This window comes from Aethalodelphis obliquidens, unplaced genomic scaffold, assembly GCF_003676395.1.
Source record: "Aethalodelphis obliquidens isolate GAN/ISIS:26980383/991018 unplaced genomic scaffold, ASM367639v1 scaffold15, whole genome shotgun sequence".
NCBI lineage: Eukaryota > Metazoa > Chordata > Mammalia > Artiodactyla > Delphinidae > Aethalodelphis > Aethalodelphis obliquidens.
The window spans coordinates 15,292,606-15,316,946 of record NW_020837959.1 but is presented as its reverse complement, the minus strand read 5'-3'; the positions used below and the strand labels follow the sequence as shown (position 1 = coordinate 15,316,946).

Genomic DNA, 24,341 nt, shown 5'->3' with positions numbered 1-24,341 from the left:
ATATATATATATATATATATATATATATATGCTCATTATACTTGATTCTTAAATAAAGGACAACTTGAAATCTATCTTAAGTTGATAATCAGAAAAAGGACAAATCAGAGATAGAAACTATATTTATTTTACAATAATGAAAAGTCTGGTAAGAAACCTATAAAGCCAATTATATACAAGAATGGTTACAGAAACTAGAGTGCATTGAAGATATGAAATATCATGCAGCCAATAAAAAGGATGTTTTCATAGAAGAATGAGGGGATACCTAAGTATATGCTATTGAATTGAAAGTAAAGGGTAAACACCACATATATAGTGTGACCCTAAAGTTATGCATATTAGAATTAACACCTGCAAGGAAATACCACAAAATATTATTCATGATGATATCGATCTTGGTAAATTGTAGATGATTGCTATTCTCTTCTTTTTGTTGTTGTTGTTTTGTATTTTCCAAATTTTGTAAAACAAACACACATAGACACCCAGCAGAAATTTCCAATGAGCAGTTGGATGTCTGTGTCCTGGTTACAGAGAGAGTTGGGCCTAGAAAGTAGATTTATGATAAAAAAAAGAAAAGGAAATAACTTGCCTAAAATCTTTCCTTCCAACTCAGCTACTGTATTCTTCAGCATAAAGAGAAATCTAATAAGAAAATAGTTACAGCTTTCTGAAAACCAACTCAATGAAGTTACCTTTAATTTTATGCCTGGTGTCCAATATTCCTTCCCCAGTCATACACCCGTTCTAAGGACAGACTATATACCACTGCTCTCTCATAATCAACAAGATTACTTTTTTTTTTTTTTTTTTTGCGGTAGGCGGGCCTCTCACTGTTGTGGTCTCTCCCGTTGCGGAGCACAGGCTCTGGACGCGCAGGCTCAGTGGCCATGGCTCACGGGCCCAGCCGCTCCGCGGCATGTGGGATCTTCCCGGACCGGGACACGAACCCGTGTCCCCTGCATCGGCAGGCGGACTCTCAACAACTGTGCCACCAGGGAAGCCCAACAAGATTACTTTTAATGGTAAGTTCTGGAAAGGCCTAAACACTAAGAGAAGGCTCAGTTAGAGAAACTGTGGGCCCACAGCTTGCAATATGAGGGCCGCTGCCTGAAGTTCCCAAGGTCACTTGTTTGTTTGAAGTAGCCTCGTGAAGGAGCAAGGCCAGAGGAATGCAGCTCTGATGCCCTGGAGCGGACAGTGATTCTCCCCCGTCCCTCCTGTTAGCCTCACACACACGCTCAGGCCACCGACCCGAGACTCAAGCAGCTGCCCTTGGCTAGATTGACAAGTTCAAGGGATTCACAGATGTTAGTTCTGACCTTACTCCAAACAGGACCTGCCCTACCTATCCACAAGCTGAGACCCTGGGCAGGCTCTTCTACCTCTAGTATCTTGGTCCACAGCCTTAATTTAGTTCCCACTGTTGTAGGCCATAAAAATCAAACGAGGGCTTCCCTGGTGGCACAGTGGTTGAGAGTCCGCCTGCCGATTCAGGGGACGCGGGTTCGTGCCCCGGCCCGGGAAGATCCCACGTGCCGCGGAGCGGCTGGGCCCGTGAGCCATGGCCGCTGAGCCTGCGCGTCCGGAGCCTGTGCTCCGCAACGGGAGAGGCCACAACAGTGAGAGGCCCGCGTACCGCAAAAATAAATAAATAAATAAAAAATCAAATGAATCTCTAGGCCCAAATGTTGTGAGAACAGTACCAGGCCCGGCCCGTTGAAATGCTAAGCGCTCACTCCCTCTCTGTAATGTAATATGTCCTCTCTCTCCCTCTCCCCCTCCCTCCCTCCCTCCCCTCTTCTGCTCTTCCCCCCCCTTTTCCTCCCTCCTTAGTTGGCACGTGATCTTTATCTTCACCATGGAGTATATTTTGAAGATAACTGTAAGCAAGATGTACAGACAAAGGAAATAACAAACGTTATCCTACCTTTTCATAGGATGTGTCAGAGATAAGAAAAGATGAACTCATCACCTTGTAAAATGAGGTTTTTTTCTTCTTTTTTCAACAATCCAGCTTTTTTCCTTTGGGTCCAGCGACCCATGATACAGGACACACTGCTCTTTTTTTCATTTTCCTTTTGGTTCACATGGCACTGAGCAACAAAATAATAACAAATATATATTTTTTAATAATACCAGCACACAGACGAGGAGGAGAAAAGGGCTCGCATTGCTTGCTGAATTGCCCACTAATCACTGTGTGCGGACCCAGCAGGGAATTCTGACAACACACCTGACTTTTCATTTATTTATTTTTTATTGGTTCTGGGAGAAGTTTGTGATTCATTCCACGTAGGTTGCGAGGCCTTGTACTACAGGAACAAATTGTCTCTGGGGTGATTTGCTTTATTAACCTTTAGAGCAAAGGAGGGAGAAATAGGAGAATTGCTTTAACTGCAATATGCTGGCAAAAAGTTTGGTCCTTTTTAGTTCGTTGACATCTGAAATGTTTTAACTGGTCCTGTTTCGTAATGATACATTGGCTGATTGTCAAGAAGGAGGCAGTAGGATGGAGTCAAAAGAAAGCTGGTTGAAAGACAGAGAACCAGGCAATGGTCACAGCCCTGCCATCTGTGTCCCGCCAAATTCCTAGACCCCTCATAGCGCAGAAACTCGGTGACCTTCTCAGTAAAATAAAAAGGTCGGACTAGATATTGTCCTCCTTTTAGTTAATTTTATTTTTTTATTGATGTATACTTGATTTACAATGTTGTGTTAGTTTCAGGTGTACAGCAAAGTCATTCAGTCATAGATATATTCTTTTTCAGACTCTTTTCCATTATAGGTTATTACAAGATATTAAATATAGTTACCTGTGCTCTATAGTACGTCCTTATTGTTTATTTTATTTTTTTATAATAGATCTTTATTGGAGTATAATTGCTTCACAATACTGTGTTAGTTTCTGTTGTACAAAAAGTGAATCAGCCATATGCATACATATATCCCCATACCCCCTCCCTCTTGAGTGTCCCTCCCACCCTCCCTATCCCACCCCTCTAGGTCATCGCAAAACACCGAGCTGATCTCCCTGTGCTATGCTGCTGCTTCCCACTAGCTAACTATTTTACATTTGGTAGTGTATATATGTCAATGCTACTCTCACTTTGCCCCAGCTTCCCCCTCCCCACCATGTCCTCAAGTCCATTCTCTATGTCTATGTCTTTATTCCTGCCCTGCCACTAGGTTCATCAGTACCATAAGCAAGCTTGAGAAAGAAAAACGGAGCTGGAGGAATCAGGCTCCCTGACTTCAAACTATACTACAAAGCTACAGTAATCAAGACAGTATGATATTGGCAGAAAAACAGAAATATAGATCAATGGTATAGGATAGAAATCCCAGAGGTAAACCCACACACATATGGTCACCTAATTTACGAAAAAGGAGGCAAGAACTACAATGGAGAAAAGACAGCCTCTTCAGTAAGTGGTGCTGGGAAAACTAGACAGCTACATGTAAAAGAATGAAATTGGAACACTATCTAACACCATACACAAAAATAAACTCCAAATGGATTAAAGACCTAAATGTAAGACCAGACACTATAAAACTCTTAGAGGAAAACATAGGAAAAACACTCTTTGACATAAACCACAGCGTGATCTTTTTTGACCCACCTCCCAGAGTAATGGAAATAAAAACAAAAATAAAGAAATGGGACCTAATTAAACTTCAAAGCTTTTGCACAGCAAAGGAAACCATAAACAAGACAAAAAGACAACCCTCAGAATGGGAGAAAATATTTGCAATTGAAACAATAGACAAAGGATTAATCTCCAAATTATACAAACAACTCATGTTTATCTACTTTATATATAGCAGTGTGTACCTGTTAATCCCAAACTCCTAATGTATCCCTCCCCAACCCTTTCCCCTTTGATAACCATAAGTTTGTTTTCCATGTCTATGAATCTGTTTGTGTTTTGTAAATACATTCATTTGTATCATTTTTTAAATATTCCACATATAAGCAATATCATATGTTATCTGTCTTTCTCTGTCTGACTTACTTCACTTAGTATGATAATCTCTAGGTCCATCCATGTGGCTGCAAATGGCATTATTTCATTCTTTTTTATGGCTGAGTAGTATTCCATTGTATAGATGTACTACATCTTCTTTATCCATCTGTCGATGGACATTTAGGTTGCTACCTTGCGCTGGCTGTTGTAAATAGTGCTGCTATGAGCATTGGGGTGCGTGTATGTTTTCAAATATTATACTCTTTCAGTGAAAGTTTACAACTTCATGGATGATGATGAACTCAAACCTTCAGTATTAACTTTGTTGAGAAGTGAAAGAAACCTTCCTCTCCATAAAGATAGAATAATATTAATATAATAATAAGCATTTGCTGTGCTATGTGCCTAGTATTGCATTTAATCCCCACAGTGATGTAGGAAGAGCCCCTGTAATAACAGAGGACACTAAGGATGACAGAGGTTAAATAAATTACCCCAGATCACAGAGCCTGTGACTGGGGTCACTAGACTCCCATGCATGACACACAGCTCATGACCATGCCTCGCCTCCACACTGCCTCTCACGGAGACCGAGAAGACCATCCATGCTGGTGAAGGATTCAAAGTAGCTCAAGTGTGATGTGCAGGTTAATAAAGAGTAAGGAGGAATGTGTGTGCTTTTATAAGCTTGTCAAGGACAATTCAGGATCATGGTACCCACTTTGAAAGAACAGGGTCTCTAAGGGAGGTTTAGGCAGAAGGGTAATTGCAGCAAAGAAGGAATAAGAAAAATCTTAGATAGGACCAAAATGCGTTATCTTTATCATCTAGGTTTTCTCTTTTAATATTCTCTTTGAAAGTGGTGGAGGGCTTCCCTGGTGACGCAGTGGTTGAGAGTCCGTCTGCTGATGCAGGGGATGCGGGTTCGGGCCCCGGTCCGGGAAGATCCCACATGCCGCGGAGTGGCTGGGCCCATGAGCCATGGCCGCTGAGCCTGCGCGTCCGGAGCCTGTGCTCCGCAATGGGAGAGGCCACAACAGTGAGAGGCCCGCGTACCGCAAAAAAAAAAAAAAAAAAAAAAAAGTGGTAGAGCGCTTGGAATTTAATAAGTAAGTAAAATATTGGGTAAACACATTGATACTATCTGAGCAATATCAATGCTTGTGTAATAGATGGAGTGAGAGAGGACAAAGATTTTGGGTTCAATGGCTGCTGTTTACATTGAATGATTTGCTTTCCTTCTTTGGGTCTAGTTTCCTAAAAAGTACACTGGTTGGTCCAAATCAACCCACTAGATTCCAAAACCCTGTAGAAGACTTTAGGGATATAAAGATAAAGATGTACTTCTTCTCTCAGAGAGATCTTTAGGAACTCCTTACCCCTTAAATTCTGTGACTCATCATCAAGGTGAAGACTAATTGGTTGTTGTGAATTATTTGAACATTCCTAGCTACAAATGACATAAAAAATTATTCATATGAAGAATCAGCAATAAACATTTAAATAAAGGGTTATGGTTGGTAGTATACACTTTGATGTCCATCAAATTCATGGTTTACAAGGCCCACTCTTTCTGGCTTGTGATGTAACCAGACATCTCAAAGATATAACATAACAGTGAGATGATGCTTATGTGACTATATTATATTTTTATGAAATGCAATGCATTATTCTACTAAAAAGCAACCATCTGAAAATGAGTCCTGTAGATTCTAATTTCTGCACTGTGCTAGGAATACTAGTGAATTCTTTTTCTCCCACAATTTGCATTTTCTCTTACAGCGTGGAAGCAAAATAAGCCTCTTTGCACTGGTTTCAGAATTAAATTAGTTTGTATATTTGTTCTCTCCTCCTCTTCCTGGATTTGGTTTCAAAGTAAACAGTTATTTTCATTAAATTCTCTTTTATTTGGATTTAGCTCTTTAGTTACTGGACTTATTCTGGGTGGCTGTCCCTGTTTTATTTTTCACTAAGGTATCCGTTCACTGTTTTAAATGGCATTTAATTGGTTCACTTCCGTTTTCTATTATTTCCTCACTCTGTGGTACTATGATTTCTTTAGCTAGATCTCACCCCTGCCATGGTCTGATATTTTAAAGGTATTTTTTTAAGTACTTAAATGCCATACGGGGTTGGTAAGATAGGAAAAAAATGATCATCAATTTGATGTTTAATGAATGTGGACAAATTACAGGGAAGAAACAAAAATGACATTCATCCCAGAGATTGTTTTCAAAGTTAATGGTAAACGTGGAGGCTTGAGAAACAGCAGGAATTACCTTGTTTAGGAAAACCAAAAATGTTGACTTTTTTTTTTTTAGATTAACCTAGAAATGACCTCTGACAGAAAGAAAACCAGCCATACTTTTCAATTTCAAGAGAAAAGCTCTAAAAAGTTATTTCTACCTAATAAAAAAGTACAGTAAGATTCTAAATTCCCACAGAAACTCTTCATCTACCTTATAACACATCGAAAGCCATCAAGGGCCTATTGGCCAGCACTAATAAAGTTTTGCGGGCGTTTTTGATGGTGTGTGTGGGGCAGGGGAGTAAAGAGGGGGAGTTTTAGGGCTGCGGGAGGGGAGAAAATTAGTTCTCACTAAGTTATAGAAGAAAATATAGGAAGATTTTTAAAATTTGTTCCAATAATTCATTTAACAAATGTTCATTTAACAACTCTTAGGGTCTGAGTATTGTTCCAGGGGATGAGACTACAGAAGTGAACAAGAAAAAGGAAGTTCCTGCCCTCTTGAGGATTACATAACAGTGGGGAAAAGAGGAACAATAGCAAATATACATAAAATAATTCAGCAGGGTTTCCCTGGTGGCGCAGTGGTTGAGAGTCTGCCTGCCGATGCAGGGGACATGGGTTCGTGCCCCGGTCTGGGAAGATCCCACATGCGGGGGAGCAGCTAGGCCTGTGAGCTGTGGCCGCTGAGCCTGCGTGTCCGGAGCCTGTGCTCCGCAACGGGAGAGGCCGCAACAGTGAGAGGCCCGCGTACCGCAAAAAGAAAATAAATAAATAATTCAGCAAATATTAAGTGCTATGAAGAATAAAGCAATCGGATAAGAGTGACTGGGAGTTGATAAGGTAGTTAGAGAAGGTCTTTCTGAGAAGTATCAGTTGGGTAGAGACCTAAGGAAAATAAGAGGCTGAGGAATAAACAGTAAGTACAAAGGCCCTGGGGCAGGAGAGGGTCTGGCCTGTATTCAAGGAACACAAGGAAGCTAGTGAGCGATAATATGCTTGATAATAGATTAGGTCACAGAGGTGGAAAGGAGAAAGCCTATACAAATATGATGCAAGATCAAAAAAATTTAAACAAATGATTGGTAAATTTGACTATAAAAAGTTTAAAATTTCTGCATAGCAAAAACTACCGTGAACAAAGTCAAAAGATGAACAGCAACTTGGGGGAACATGGTAATTCATGTCACCCAAGGGCTGGTATCTTTAATGTATTTTTTTGTAAAGAAATTTCTTTATATCAATATGAAACAATAATCCAACAGAAAAATAAGTGACCAAAGAAAATGAAGAGAAAAAGCAATTGTAATGCCTTTTAAACATATTAAAGGATGTTCAACCTTACTTATAATGAGGGAAATTCAAGTTAAAACCACACTCGGATGCAATTTCTTACCCTATCAGATGGGCAAGGATCCAAGCATTTGATCTTAACGCCATCTAAAAGTTTGAGCCTTAGAGAGCCAGACGCAGTCATGTATTGCTCTTGGGAATGTAAACAGGTACAGCCTTTACAGGGAAAGCTTCAGAGCTAACCATCAACATTTTAAACACCCATATCTTTGACCCAGAAGTTTGACTTGTAAGATTTTATCCAACAAATTTCTCTGCACGCCTGCTAAATGAATTATGTACAAGGATATTCACTGTGACGTTATTTGTAATAGCAGGAAACCACAGGACGTGTTGAGTAGTGAGAAATGAATTAGAAGGGGGGTGGAGTCTGATTATGAGTCTCTTTTTAAACTTGAACCTTTGGAAGTTCTTGGGCAGGTAAAATGAGAACAGGCTGTGTTTAGAGCAACTTGTGTGTCATTGATTTCAGGTCGGATTGGGTACGTGTGGGATCTTGGTGACAACTTCAGTGTCATCCAAAGAGTTCTGATGGCACTCAGTGGGGGTTATCAGGGGTGGTCATGGGCGGAGCTGCCAAGGGGGCAGAGACCAGCTTATGAAAGGCCTTTCTTATGCCGGGCTAAGAGGTTCACACTTTACCCTGAAGGCACTGGCAACCTTTAGAGCAAGACGGTGACCTCATCAGATTTGCATTTTTTTTTTTTAACATCTTTATTGGGGTATAATTACTTTACAATGGTGTGTTAGTTTCTGCTTTATAACAAAGTGAATCAGTTATACATATACATATGTTCCCATATCTCTTCCCTCTTGCGTCTCCCTCCCTCCCTCCCACCCTCCCTATCCCACCCCTCCAGGCTGTCACAAAGCACCGAGCCAATATCCCTGTGCCATGCGGCTGCTTCCCACTAGCTATCTACCTTACTACGTTTGTTAGTGTGTATATGTCCATGACTCTCTCTCGCCCCGTCACAGCTCACCCTTCCCCCTCCCCATAACCTCAAGTCCGTTCTCTAGGAGGTCTGCGTCTTTATTCCTGCCTTACCCCTAGGTTCTTCATGACATTTTTTTTTCTTAAATTCCATATATATGTGTTAGCATACTGTATTTGTCTTTTTCTTTCTGACTTACTTCACTGTGTATGACAGACTCTAGGTCTATCCACCTCATTACAAATAGCTCAATTTCGTTTCTTTTTATGGCTGAGTAATATTCCATTGTATATATGTGCCACATCTTCTTTATTAGAACACTCCCTAACACCATACACAAAAATAAGCTCAAAATGGATTAAAGACCTAAATATAAGGCCAGAAACTAGCAAACTATTAGAGGAAAACATAGGCAGAACACTCTATGACATAAATCACAGCAAAATTCTTTCTGACCCACCCCCTAGAGTAATGGAAATAAAAACAAAAATAAACAAATGGGACCTAATGAAACTTCAAAGCTTTTGCACAGCAAAGGAAACCATAAACAAGACCAAAAGACAACCCTCAGAATGGGAGAAAATATTTGCAAATGAAGCAACCGACAAAAGATTAATCTCCAAAATTTACAAGCAGCTCATGCAGCTCAACAACAAAAAAACAAACAACCCAATCCAAAAATGGGCAGAAGACCTAAATAGACATTTCTCCAAAGAAGATATACAGACTGCCAACAAACACATGAAAGAATGCTCAACATCATTAATCATTAGAGAAATGCAAATCAAAACTACAATGAGATATCATCTCACACCAGTCAGAATGGCCATCATCAAAAAATCTAGAAACAATAAGTGCTGGAGAGGGTGTGGAGAAAAGGGAACCCTCTTTCACTGCTGGTGGGAATGTGAATTGGTTCAGCCACTATGGAGAACAGTATGGAGGTTCCTTAAAAAACTACAAATAGAACTACCATATGACCCAGCAATCCCACTACTGGACATATACCCTGAGAAAACCGAAATTCAAAAAGAGTCATGTACCAAAATGTTCATCGCAGCTCTAATTACAATAGCCCGGAGATGGAAACAACCTAAGTGCCCATCATCAGATTTGCATTTTTAAAAGACAGCTCTGCTGGCAACGTCAGGAAAGAGATTACAGAGCAGCAAAGCCAGACGTGCGGAGAGTGATTAGTGTGAAGAATAAGAAATATAGTCCGGAGAGAGATACATATTCTGCCTGTTCGGCTGTTCTTATGAATCAAAATTCTACAAGTGAAAACATCTTCACTGTAGAATTGCCTTAAAAATCAAAAACAAAACAAATTTTTAAACTCTGTCATTTTGGTGGTTTCAGGGAGGAAGACATTTGTTAAAATGTATTAAATTGCACACTTTAATATGTGCAGTTTGTGTTACATCAGTTATAGACCTACGGGGCTGTAAATTTTTTTAATTGAAATCATCATTAATAAGAAAAAACAAAAGAGACTCTAAAAAGGGTGTGGACCTTCTGACTAGGGAAGTTCAGATTCTCTACTCTCAGGGCTGTGCTTTCTCCTGGTTATTCAGGTCCTGTCTACCTACTGCTGTAGCGTATCCCTCAGTCCCCCTAGCTGGGCTCTCTTTCCAGGCCTCTCCTGAAACTCGGTCCTGTCCAAGATCTCACGAGCATTTTAATTAATTGATTTGAATGAAAGCAAAGGTCATGTATACTCCGTGTGCCCATCACCAGAAAGCTACAGTGCAAAGCAGAGCTTTCTAATACTTCCAGGTCATGATAGGCTCATAAAAGAGCCTGCACATAAACACTGAAGCAGGATTTCTAGTAGTAGTAGGAGTAGTAGTAGTAGTATTGATGGGTAACTGGGTGCCAGTGAATGAATTTACCACGGTGCTTTTTAAATTGCTTGATTTTTTTTTTTAATGCTTTTGTCTGCTTCTCTGTGGGAAAAATACCTTGGTTAAGCTAAAACAATGGTGCTGCAGGTTTAAGAACGAGTAAGCATTGCTTCTAAAGGAAAGCAAAGTGGGCACTATGGACTTCTGATAAAACAAGCAACTAGATTGTGCTTATAGATTTCATTTTTCAAAGAGTAGATGATTAGGACAAATTTAAAAGACTTAATGAGAACTCTGAAAGGACATGTTATTATCTTAATTCAAACTTCCCTCAAAGAAAGAAAAAACTTTTTTTAATATTCATGTATTTCATCTTTGTCAGTTCAAAAAGATTCTACACGTCATGAAGTTGGCAACCGTGGACTGCTTCTGTGCCGACACCACCCACAAATACGTAGTGATGCAGTGACACTCTTTGGCACATAACAAATATTCGTTAGGTTAAGTTGAGTTTATTTCAATTGAATTTTCATTTTTTTCTAGCTTTATCATGATGTAATTGACATATAACATTGCATAAGTTTAAGGTGTACAACATAGTGATTTAATACACGGATATGTAGCAAAATAATTATCACAACAAAGTTAGTTAACACATCCATCACTTCACACAGTTAGCATCTGTGTGTGTGTTTAGATGTGGCGAGAACTTTTAAGATTTACTTTCTTGGCAACTTCCAAGTATTCAATACAATTTTGTTAAGTATAGTCACCAGGCTGTACACCACATCCCCAGGACTCATTCATATAACTGGAAGTTTGTACCTTTTGACCACCTCAATCCATTCACCCCACCCTCAATCCGCAATTGAATTTCCAAAGTTATTTCTACTCTATTGTTACTTACAAAGAAGATTAATAATATCTCTCTTTTTTTTTTTTTTTTTTTTTTTGCGGTACGCGGGCCTCTCACTGTCGTGGCCTCTCCCGTTGTGGAGCACAGGCTCCGGACGCGCAGGCCCAGCGGCCATGGCTCACAGGCCCAACCGCTCCGCGGCATGTGGGATCTTCCCGGACAGGGGCACGAACCCGTGTCCCCTGCATCGGCAGGCGGACTCTCAACCACTGCGCTACCAGGGAAGCCCCAATAATATCTCATTTTTTTTTAAAGTGTTTCTCTTCTTGCCTCCCCTAAAAAACATTTTGAAAATCATTCTCTTCCAGGTTAAAATCGATAGTATTCAACCATGTCATTTCTGATTTTACATCTCCTTTTTTCAAAAAATAAATTTAGAAGATATATCTAATCATATGAAATCCTACTTAATATTTATATCCTAGAGGAACAAAACCTTCGGGAATCCCTGCAGCAAGATAGTTTCAATCCAGTGCCATCCAGAGATCAGAGAGAACGTCTGGTTTTTTGTGTCAGAGACTTTGCTCTTCATAAAGTCAAGTACTTAGAGAAAAGTCCAGATCTTTACCTTCTTCCAGACCTGCCCTCTACCTCCCTCTCTCTCATGCTCGCATCCCAGGAGAAACATATCTGAATCTGAGGCTAGCTGCTGTGCATTCGGTGTACTGTAACGCTGTATCCAAACACAGTGCAGGCTTAGAACAGTCCTTTTTGTATGTTCCCTTTAGGGCAACGTTTTATTTTTTCCTGACGATTACAGTGGTTGGAAACAGGGGTTACGTCAATAATGTTAAATTTGTCAAATATTAATTGACTAGGGTTCTGAATAATTTGAGTCCTGTCAAATAAATTATAGGAAAAATATCTGAGTATTTTGTAAATATGGTAATTTGGCTGCTCCAGTTTTCTATTGCTACAAAATAAAGTATCCCCAAATTCAGCAGTTTAAAATAACAGCCATAGTAGTGTAAACCACAGTACAGTGGATCAGGAATTTGGGAAGACTCAGCTGGCTGATTCTTCTGCCCCACGTGGTGTTGACTGGGGTCAGTAGGTGGTAATCAGCTGGCAGATGGGCTGGTCTAAATGGCCTCACTCACACGTCTGGCACCCTGGCAGGAGTCTCAGTCCATTGGAGCTGCTAAAACAAAAGTATCATAGACTGAGTGGCTTAAACAGAAAACATTTACCTCTCACAGTTCTGAATGCTGGAAAGTCCTAGATCAAGGCAGATTCTGTGTCTGGTGAAGCCTGCTTCCTGATCCACAGATTGCCATCCTCTCACTGTGTCCTCACATGATGGAAAGGACAAGGGAGCTCTCTGGGTCTCTTTGATAAGGGCACTAATCCCATTCATGAGGGCTCAGCCCTCATGACCTAATCACCTCTCAAAGGCCCTACTTCCAGATACCTTGGGGATTAGGTTTCAACACATAAATTACGGTGAGGACACAAATATTTTGTTTATAACAGCAAGGGTGGCCAGAAATCTGGGCCCAGCGGGGACTGTTCCCTGGAGTGCCTGTATGTGGCCAGCCCAGCATGATGATCTCAGAGTAGAGTCTCACAAGAGAGAAAGTAGAAGCTGAAGTCTTTTTAACTACCTGCTCTGGAAACTGACAGCATCCCTTCCACTGTATGCTAATAGACACAGCAGTGACAGAGCCCACCCAGATTCAAGGGGATGGGACATAAACCCCACCTCTCAATGGGAAGTGAGTCGAAGACTTTGTAGTGATCTTTAATGGGCAAAGGGACCCATTGTGAGAAAATAATACAGTTTTGTATCTCTCGGTAATGAACTCATCCATCAAAAAGCAGTTATTATCAAAACATTAATTTAACATACAAAAGAACACCAGCTATACATCTTAAAGCCATCCTTGTGCCTTCTACTCCCTTACTCCTCACATCAATTGCTGGCAATACTTCCACCAAAATATCTTGCCAGTTGGTCATCTCCTTTCTGCTTCCACTGCCCAGAGATAGTGCCTTATAGTAGCTAACCTTTGTTGTATGCCAGGCATTGCGCTAACTACTTTACAAGAACCATCTCATTTGATTTCCTAATGTACCACGATTAGGTAGAGATTGTCATAATCTCTACTAAATAGATGAAGAAAATGGGCCTCTGTGTATTAAGTGACACATATTATCTCTCAGGCATTTAGTGGACAAACCCAAATGGAAAGCCAGCACCTGAGTCCATCTCACCAGAGTCAGGTTTCCTCACTCCTAACCGGAAAGTGCATGCTGATGTGAATGCCTTGACCCAGAGGTGTAGCTTTACCTGCAGGCTTTGAGGGGACACCTTCTTGCTGAGCTGCTGTACATGTCTCTGGTAGGCTAACAGGGTCATCCCATCTCTCTGGGCATCAGAACCTCATGCTGAGATACCAGTTACTTCTAATCCATCCAAATGTCATTCTGCATTTAGAAACAAAAGTTATGTATACTGCTTGAGCAAGACAGTAGTCCTTTGCTTAAAGAGAAACAAAACGTGGACAACACAGGAGATATGTATAGAAAGGACCAGCTGATCATTAGCTGACATACTAGAACTGCCCTGGTTTAATTGGCAATAGATAACAGCTCCAAGAGCACAGTTAAAAATAAAGTTCCAAATATTTCAAAATGTAAATGGCAGGAAGATAATTAAGATAGCGCAGGATGGCAGCCTCTGGAGGAAATTATGGCCGTTGTTGTGACTTAATTGGTTTCAGAGAAACTTACTGACTACCGCCTTGGTGTCATAAAAGTATTCTGTGTTTGCTTTGGAAGGAGGGAGAGGCATGGCTTCCCCCAGCCCTAAAGGAGAGAAGAGGTTCTCCTGACACCTGGGGAGCTTAACTGGTGACAGACTTGCCCAGCAGGTGGGAGGCAAACTGGCCAAGCAGGGATGCGCTTGTCTGCTCAGTGGACGCAGATGGACCACGCACACCCTCTTGCCATCTGGGGTCTGGGGTCCAAGGAAGAGCCACCATCCGCTTGCAGGCCTGTTCCAAGTCCCAGGGCTGAGGACTCTGGCCTTCCACTGCCACTTTCTCACCTTGTAATGTGTCTAAACTAGATTCCTAAAGGCAGTTGCCGTGAGCATGACCCTTTATAGTGGAAATGCAAAATATTAGAGGAATTTTCTGAAAAGCTGCTTTTCTTTTTGTGACCCTGGGGAATCCAGTCACGTACATTTAGAACAATGGAACAGGGGAATCGATTGAGGGGAGGGATGGTTATGTTATAAGAAGACATGTATTTTTTTTCTACTTATGGTCGTCGATATACCAGTTATTTGTGTAGGTTTATCTGGCCTTCTATCAATTAACTTATTTTCACAAAAAACTTTGAGTTGGAAAAATATGAGCCCAGAAAACCACTATTTACCTCCCTCTGCCAGCCTTCCTCTCAGTCTAACCAAAACCCTGCGTATACGTCCCTCTGCCAGCCTTCCTCTCATTCTAACCAAAGCCCTGCGTATGGCTATAGTCAGTGCGTACATGTGATTCTATCCAAATGTTTCCCACACAGTTTTATCTGAGCTTTTCCAGGAATTAGAAGAATGCATGTATTTCTTTATAAAAGCAATATAGTGCTTCAATATATTGAGGTACGTTTATACTAGTTAATGATTTATCAACAGGTAGTTTGATTGATTAATAAGAACTTCTGTAGTTGATCAGCACAGAGTCATTACTATTCTTTGTGTGTGGGGGAGGGGTAAAAAACACATAACGTGAAATCCACCCTCTTAACAAATGTTTAAGCATACAATACAGTATCGTTAACTGCATGCACGTTACTACTCTTAACGATGGTTCTGAGGTTTTGAGCCGATCTATATTGGCCTTTGAGTCTTCAAAGGAGACTCTAAGTTTACTTATTAAAGTGATTTTTTAGTGTATTTTTAAAAAATTAAACCAGATAGCTTAAAGTAGCATATTCCGACTGGTGATTTAAATTAAAAGAAAAATAAAGACATATATCTACATCTAAAAATGTATCACCTTAAATGAGTTTGTATAACAAAGCAAATGAATTGAGATAAAGAATGGAAATTCAGGGCCAACCAATTTGCATAAATGTGGCCATTTGATTACACGTTTAAGATACAGGACCATCAGTAGGATGGCCATTTTCCAAGGCCAAGCAGGCAACTGCTTGGGAGAGGGTCACCCTTTTCATGGTTGGAGTCAAAAAAGAAGAGCTGAGTTTGCAGACTCCAGACGCTAAAAGGTGAGCTCTGTGGTGGGAGAGGAACAGGGAACCAAAAGATTGAAATCACCAAAGAGAAGTTCCTTGACTTTGGGATACGAATCGAACAGCTTTTTGCCAGACTTATTGGAATGTCCGGTAGAGAAGGGACTGTTTTAATTTAAAGAAGAGAACCTTCTCAGAGATATTTTAGACCCCATCATTTCCAACTGTGACAGTCTCCTGAGTCCTTCTGATCCAACCCAAAGCTCGTCCTTTTTGCCCAGAGCACTCCTGCCTACAGACTTCCGGTAGAGCTAATGTTATTACTACCGCAACTCAACCCATTCGTTTTGTATCAGTTCCTTTAACTGCATTTGTTGTATAATTCCATAGGACCAATTCTTTTTCCTGTACAAAGATTCCTTGTTCTTCTAGCAGAATACACCCGTCTAGAGAAACTTGCTCATTCATCATAATTAATCTTCATCAAAAAGCCTGTTGGAAAGTCTAACAGTAAAGGGGATTATTTTTTATAAATACACAACATAGATATAAAGATATAAAAGAAACAGCACAGCTCTCAGGCCACCTTTTAAAACCTTAAAGGAGAAAACATCTTTAATATGAAAATACTACAACCAAACAAGGTGCATCCTCTGTCCATATTGCCAGATAATTAGGTCATTAAGATCCAGAGAAATTACTACTTTTGTTATAATGTCCTGATGTAACATACACAGATAGATCTGCATTAAGGGAAAAATCAGCAAATTTGTTGTTCGAGTTTTTTATGAGTCCTTGTTCACACTTAGGTTTTTCATGTGACTCGTGTCCATAAGAAAAATATGGGACCGAGTACGGGGGATAGGGGTGGGATAGCAGGACCTCCCTGACACTCAAGTGCTGCCCTGGATGCTTTTAGTCTCGTTCATTGCATAGGGAGGAGACCAAAGACCCCGTTATGAGGTCTGGCTGGGAAAGCCAGTTGATAGTATAAAAGTTGATGTGTACAAAGCCTGATGTTCCTTAAAAATGTGACTCTGCTTCCCAGACAGCACCTTCTTATAAAAATTCATCTATCTTGAAAGGTTTCTCACGTGCCTAATTTATAACTACTTATAACCCTGAAGAAATTTTGCTGGTGACACTTGGTTGAGCATGGTAGGGTATGTAATAAATATAAATTTTGGTTTCCTCGCACTAATACTAAAAAGCAGCTACTATAAACAGCATGTTACATTAATAATATATTACATTTAGAAAGCAGAGTGTCTGTATGGTATATGATAGCTGTATAGTATATTTTCAGTTGCATTCTTAAAATATTCATGTTCAAAGGAAAAATAAACACAGGGCATATACTAAACTTGTTTATAGTGTTATTCTGGGAAGTGGGATTGTGGGTGTATTTCTCTCCTTCATTTTTCTTTTCTGTATTTTCTAAGTGTCTGATAATAAACATGTATTATTTTGAAAAGGGACAGCGTTTTAAGATTGGCTCCCAAGAGCTTTATGTGAGGGCTGGGCTTTTCTGGTGGCGCAGTGGTTGAGAGTCTGCCTGCCGATGCAGGGGATGTGGGTTCGTGCCCCGGTCCGGGAAGATCCCACATGCCGCGGAGTGGCTGGGCCCGTGAACCATGGCCGCTGAGCCTGCGCGTCCAGAGCCTGTGCTCCGCAACGGGAGAGGCCACAACAGTGAGAGGCCCTCGTACCCGAAAAAAAAAAAAAAAGTGAGGGCTATTGCGTCTACATGTTAAAAGTCTAGGCTGCCCCATCTAATATGGTAGCCACTGGTCCCAAGGGGATATTTTTAATTATATTTAGATTAGTTAAAGGCAAATTACTTTGTTAACCATTTAATTCTTCAGTCACATTAGCCACATTTCAAGTTTCAATAGCCACATTTTCATCATCACAGAAAGTTCTAGTTGTCAGTCCTGGTGGAGACAAGTTACCAAACTGTGTCCTGGATGCTAAGAACAAAACTGGGCCAGTTTGCAGAGGAATGGGCATATTGCCTCACATGCTACTCACCGTAGACACCGGGAGACTCTTCATCCCAGGTCCCTTTTATGCACCTCTCTAATCTTTGGCCCAGTAAGCTCAGAGATTTTTCCAACAGCCATCCAGCTGCTTAATGGCAGGGTTGGGAACCCAGGGCAACTCACTCTTAATTCACAGCTCTTGCCTCCATATCACTATTAGCATCTTCTCCAGAAAACTGAAGCTTCCCAAGCAGTACTTTAGTTCCGTTCAATATAATTTCATAGACATTTCTTGCAAGCTTACAATGCAATAAGCACCATAATAAGCCTTGAATATGCAAAACCAAGTAAGAGAAGTTTCTCTATTCCCAGAGTGTGTCAAAGTGTTAAAAACAGAAAGGCTAGTGGGAAGCAGCTGCGTAGCACAGGGAAATCAGCTCAGTGGTTTGTGACCGCCTGGAGGGGTGGGATAGGGAAGGTGGGAGGGAGGGAGACGCAAGAGGGAAGAGATACGGGAACATATGTATATGTATAACTGATTCACTTTGTTATAAAGCAGAAACTAACACACCATTGTAAAGCAATTATATTCCAATAAAGATGTAAAAAACAAACAAACAAACAGAAGGGCATGCTAGGTAGAGTGACAGCACCAAGCAGGGACAGGTCTGTCCTTCTTGGGAAATCCAGAAATGCTTCATACACGCAGATATGCTTAAATTGGGTCTTGACGATAGCACATCCCCCAAACTCTCACATTTACACGTCTTCAATATTCTCAGTTTTCTCCATACTCCAGAAGAAAAGAGGTTAACTCCCCTTTTGAACCTGACCTGATTTTTCTTTAACTTCACTTGAAAGAGTTAGGTATATTCAACTCTCTTAATTTGAACTTATTTTCTCATTTTCAGGCCTGGTTCTATATATGTAAAATAATTTTAAGCCTTCAAATGAAATAAAATAAAATACTCCTGTAAGACTGAGTCATCAATTCCATTTTGAACTACATAAAAGCAAATACAGAATTTGAATGAGTAGTCATTTTTCAGCCAGTCATGTGGGAAATGTTTAAACGCAGGTTAGAAGCTGGGGTTCCCAGTTCTCAAATAAATCACGTTCCTGTGTTTTAACAGATGCAATGCTCTTGGTGGCAGAGCGACTGGAAGGACCATTCAACATTGAGTCGGTCATGGACCCAATAGACGTCAAGATCTCTGAAGCCATCATGAACATGCAAGAGAACAGCATGCAGGTGTCTGCAAAGGTATTTGCCTTAGTCGTTTGTCTGCTAATAAAGAAAGTGCAGTAATCTGAAACTGAAGTAACTGGATATGTCGGCCAGGATTATAGATTCTAATACCTTGTCCGTGAGCTTTTCCTCTCCCGTGACAAGTTTGCTACTTCATTATAACTGTCTAACAAAATGGCATTGAGAAAGGAAGGAAGCTTTTAGTTTGCAGTTAATCATGAAGAAATTATTGGCTGCTAAAAAGTGTTGGAGAGCCCCAAGTATATTGACTAATCCCTCACATTTGTGAGCCATTTGGGGGGAATTTTCTTTTTGATGGTTGAAATTTCTGCACACCCTCACCCTGTTCTCACTCTCTAGGAACTTCTAATTACGTCTTCAGCTGCACAGACCAGGCACATGTTCTCTGTGTTTGCTTGTAAATTTTTAAACATTCCATCTGACTTCCTTTTGTAAGGCTATAATGGAACCCTCATTAATGAATCTTCAGAGGAAAACACCCCTTTGGATGAAGTCGAACACACATTTTTAAAAATAGTATATTTTTATAAATCCAAAGAGACGGGGATTCTGGGTTTGCAGCTGAAGAACACAAATATCAGAAGTACAATTTTTTTTAATTTTTTCAAAATCTTTATTGGAGTCTAGTTGATTTGCAACGTTATACTAGTTTCAGGTATACAGCAAAGTGAATCAGTTATACACATACATATATACGCTCTTTTTAAAATTATTTTCCCATATAAGCCATTACCAAGTATTGAGTAGAGTTCCCTATGCTATACAGTAGGTTCTTATTAGTTATCTATTTTATACATAGTAGTGTGTATATGTCCATCCCAGTTTCCAATTTATCCCTCCCACCCTTACCCCCTGGTAACCATAAGTTTGTTTTCTACATCTGTGACTCTGTTTCTGTTTTGTAGGTAAGTTCATTTGTACCCTTTTTTCAGATTCCACATATAAGTGATATCATATGATGTTTGTCTTTCTCTGTCCGATGACTTCACTCAGCATGACAATCTCTAGGTCCACCCATGTTGCTGCAGATGGCATTATTTAATTCTTTTTGATGGCTGCGTAATATTCCATTGTATATATGTACCACATCTTCTTCATCCATTCATCTGTCAATGGACATTTAGGTTGTTTCCATGTCCTCAGAGTGGGAGAGAATATTTGCAAACAATGTGACCGACAAGGGATTAATCTCCCAAATATATAAACTGCTCAGGCATCTCAATATCAAAAAACAAACCAATCAAAAAATAGGTGGAAGATCTAAATAGACATCTCTCCAAAGAAGACATACAGATGGCTAAAAAGCACATGAAAAGATGCTCAACATCACTAATTATTAGAGAAGTGCAAATCCAAACTACAATGAGGTATCACCTCACACCAGTCAGAATGGGCATCATCAGAAAATCTACAAACAACAAATGCTGGAGAGGGTGTGGTGAAAAGGGAACCCTCTTGCACTGTTGGTAAGAATGTAAACTGATACAGCCACTATGGAGAACAGTATTGAGGTTCCTTAAAAAACTAAAAATAGAATTCCCATATGACCCAGCAATCCCACTACTGGGTATATACCCAGAGAAAACCGTAATTCACAAAGACACATGCACCCCAATGTTCATTGCAGCCCTCTTCACAGCAGCCAGGACATGGCCCTGCACAATTTTTATTTGTCCCCACCCAGCTGAGAATAAATAGGACCTTCCTTAAGCAAAATTTAGAAGTTTGCAGTGAGTCTCTGGCCTTTTCCTTCATTGCCCCTTTTATCCACACTGATGACTACACAGTGCCCTTCTGTTCTTTCCACCAGTCTCCCTGTCCTGAAACACTAACCAAATCGGCATCAGTCCTTTCAACCTGATGACGGAGTGACTGCATTTTAATTGAAAGTCATTCACACAAAAATATGTCAGGCAAAGAGTTACGTGTTTAGCTTTCTTCAATGTTTAAAATCCTTTGTGGAAAAGATTTCACATATAATCAAAGAGAAGGAGACAGGTGGTAGGGAGGAATTGCCGAGCAGAAATAAATCCATGGAATCTGACTAGGTCTCCTTGGCTGAGTATGAATCAAACTAGCTTTGGGCTGAAAGTAGGGTGAGAAGGAATCTGGCCTGGACCCCTTTCTCTCTCTCCTTGGGAGACAGATGGGCTGAGAGTTTCACAGGCCTAGTTTCGGGTTTTAGTGAGCTTGGGTTAGCCTGTGTAAAGAAGTATACTCCAAGGTGCTATCACCTATTGGGGAAATAGCACATTTGGGAGTTGCATGAAAAGCCATTTTCTTTCTTTCCCATGAAAGAAAAGCAATTATCTATCCCTCTCAAATCTATTGCCTAGGAACCAATTAATGTTGTTTTGAGAGGCCAAGTATCCCAGCAGTGCTTGAGTAACCAGGCTCGATAGTAACTGATGTTCAAAACAGCCCTAGAGAAGAGGACATGAAAACACAAAAGTGTCTGTGGTTTGAGAACATCTCACACTCCTTAGAAGCAGAGCTTTCCATTGGTATGTGTGCATACGTGTTCAAGTCAACTTTTTCTATTAAAAATTCTCTTAAGAGGTCAGATGGACTCTCTTTCATACCAGAACGCGGATGAGACATTTTTATGGAAGTTGTCCAACCACATTATAATATTATGGCTGTTAATAAGGCATGCACTTTGAAAAAGACACCTTTCGTTGTAAGAAATACCTAAATCAAGAATAGAAATAATGGGAAATTCCCTGGCGGACCACTCGTTAGGACTTGGTGCTTTCACTGCCATGGCCAAGGTTCAATCCCTGGTCAGGGAACTGAGATCCCACAAGCCGTGAAGTGTGGAAAAAGAAAGAGAGAGAGAAAGAGAGAGAGAGAGAGAGAGAGAGGGAGGGAGGGAGGGAAGGAGGGAGGGAGGGAGGGAGGGAAGGAAGGAAGGAAGAAAGAGAAAGAAAAAGAAAGAAAGAAAGAAAGAAAGAAAGAAAGAAAGAAAGAAAGAAAGAGAAAGAAAGAAAGAAAGAAAGAAAAGAAAGAAAAAGAAAGAATAGAAATAATGTAGGGCATGTAAGAGTACACTCATGACAGGATACAGTCTGAAGGATCATAAAACAGTAGTACCAAAAATCTCAACTAAGCTAAGCTCTGAAGGAAAGAGGGATGGGAGACAGGGTCTCATCTAGGGGACAGTGTGGAGAAAGGACCAAAGCCAGCCTTTAGTATGGTGGAGAGGTTGTTAATTAGGGGGTTGAAATTTGGATAACTTTAGCAGGAAACACCAACAGGATCTGCGGATGGAATGGACATGTTCTGAAAGAGGTTTTATTTCTTCAAGGGAATGGAATTTGGAAACATGTAGTTTCATTTTCCACCTAAGCCACATCCATGAAATTATGCATGAACTAAAGTCTAAAATCTATATTCTAGCTAAGAACTGGACGGTTGAATTTTTCCTTTTGCCAAGGAGCCCTCAGTCATTGTTGATAAACAGTCTTATCAAATTTGAAATTCTGGATTTCCAGACTTTGCCTGGAGCATTCGCATAACCAGCGACTTTGTTAATTTCTGATAGCAGAGCTTCCGGTGAGGCCAGAAGCTATTCTCTAATTGGGGGGCCAGACACCCTGAGGGTTGTGAAGCTCACAAATTAAAATGACTTTTTACTCCAGGATACGATTGGCAACTTCTCCTTGGAAAATCATTTACCTTATTACAGCAGTTCCTGATGGAAGTCATTCCCAGAGGCACGTTGAGAAAAGCAGCAATGTTTATAACTACCAGCTCATATGGGTTGAACGCTTACTGCCAGGACTGTACTGTGCTTTACATGGTTTATATTATGTGATATTTATAACAGTGCTTGTGATGACATGGATCTTCCCCCCTTATCTTCCAAATATGGAAACTAAGCCTTAGAAAAGTTAAGGAGCTTATTACAAAGGTCTCATAGTGTTTGAAGGAGTACACAGAGGAGTGTCTGATTCCAGATCCCACGTTGCTCATCTCTGCATCTTAATGATGCAGGTGCCTACAGAGCCAATCCCACACAAGGGTGGGATTTAGTAAACATTTCACTGAATAGATCAAGTAGTAAGAGAATAGGGAGGGCCGGAGGGAGAGGCAAGAGGGAGGAGATACGGGGATATATGTATACATATAGCTAATTCACTTTGTTATGCAGCAGAAACTAACACAGCATTGTAAAGCAATTATACTCCAATAAAGATGTTAAAAAATAAAAAGCAAAAAAAAAAAAAGAGAGAGAGAGAAAGTTCAATAGCCTTCAGTAAAAACCTGCCTGAGAAGATAAGGAAACAGAGACGGCAAAGCCAGGAGAATTCAAGTTGTCTGTCTTTCTCTCTGATTCCCTTTACGACTATACCCAGTACTTCCCACCATGCTAAATGCTAATGAAATATTTCTCTTATTAGCCTCATCATTCATTGCTTCCAACCTTTCCTAGAGCTTTAATAGTACAAAATATAAAAGTCTACTTTTTTCTCCCTTCTTCTATCTGAAGGCAGAGAGGAACACCAGTTTCAGATATGAAATTCCTCTCCTCTAATTGCAGCAGTCCTCATCATATCTATAGGAGGGAACAGCTCATTTTTTTTATTGAGGTGTAGTTGATGTTCAATATTATGTAAGTTTCAGGTGTAGGAACAGCTAGTTTTTTGTACCTAATCAGTGAGATCCTGAATTACAGAGATTACAGATTAATGAAGAGAGCTATTCTCATCATGTGTGTTCAGTCTCAAATTTCAGATCTGTTTTTATAGGTAGAGTCACATCCTTTTTCCTTTCCCATTTAGCCCACAGCTAAGCTGTTTGAGGGTAAGGCACACGGATATTCCTTTCAAAAAATACATTGGCTATTCCAAGTTGTATAATCAAGTTACAATATTTTGGTAATAACATTATGGCATTTATTTCAAACTCTTGATTTGTGTGTCCTTTATATAATATTATATTATATATATTATGTAATTTATAACATATATCATTATATTAACATATAATATTATTTATATACATATTTTTAAGACTAGGGACAATAACATATTAAAATTTTTCTTGGTTTCTTTTTGCACAATCGCTTAGTAACAATGACAATCATCATGGTTACCATTGGTTGAGTACCTACTATATTTCATTCAGTAAATAGCCTTCATGTACCAGGCACAAGGAATATAGTAGAGGACAAAACAGATTCTCTGCCCAAGCATCAGTCTCTTTTTAGATGCCTTATATATTTATTTCAAATCCTACTGCAATCTTGTAAAGCATTCATTTCCTCATTTTATAAGTAAAGAATGTTAAATTTAGAGAGATTAAGTTGCTTGTCTGCGGTCAGGCAACTAAGAAGTGGCAGAGCTGGGACTGCAGCCCAGAGCTGTCTTATCCAAAGAAAAGGATTTTCCCAGCAAGCCACTGTTTCCTCAGTATGTATCTCCCCACCAGATGGACCAGATGTAGTGCAGCATTGGAGGAACCAGCCATCTAAGGGAAGACTGTTGCTTGAAGCCTGCTACTGATTATGATACTAATGATGAGTGTTTCTGACCAGTAGGGAAACCTACTGAAGAGAAACACAAGTTGTCAGTTCTTCAAGCCCCAACCAGTGCTTATTACGTTCACCAAGTTCACAATCTTCAT

General features: G+C 40.2%; 1 protein-coding gene across 1 annotated transcript in view; it reads left to right on the top strand.

The window, feature by feature from the left end:
- The window catches only part of GPC6 (glypican 6), a 1,084,450-nt gene that overhangs the window by 951,031 nt on the left and 109,078 nt on the right, over positions 1–24,341 (top strand). Inside the window, exon 5 of the mRNA XM_027116003.1 lies at positions 18,577–18,707. Within this exon, the coding sequence (XP_026971804.1) occupies positions 18,577–18,707 (131 nt within the window). The remainder of the gene's footprint in view (positions 1–18,576; positions 18,708–24,341) is intronic.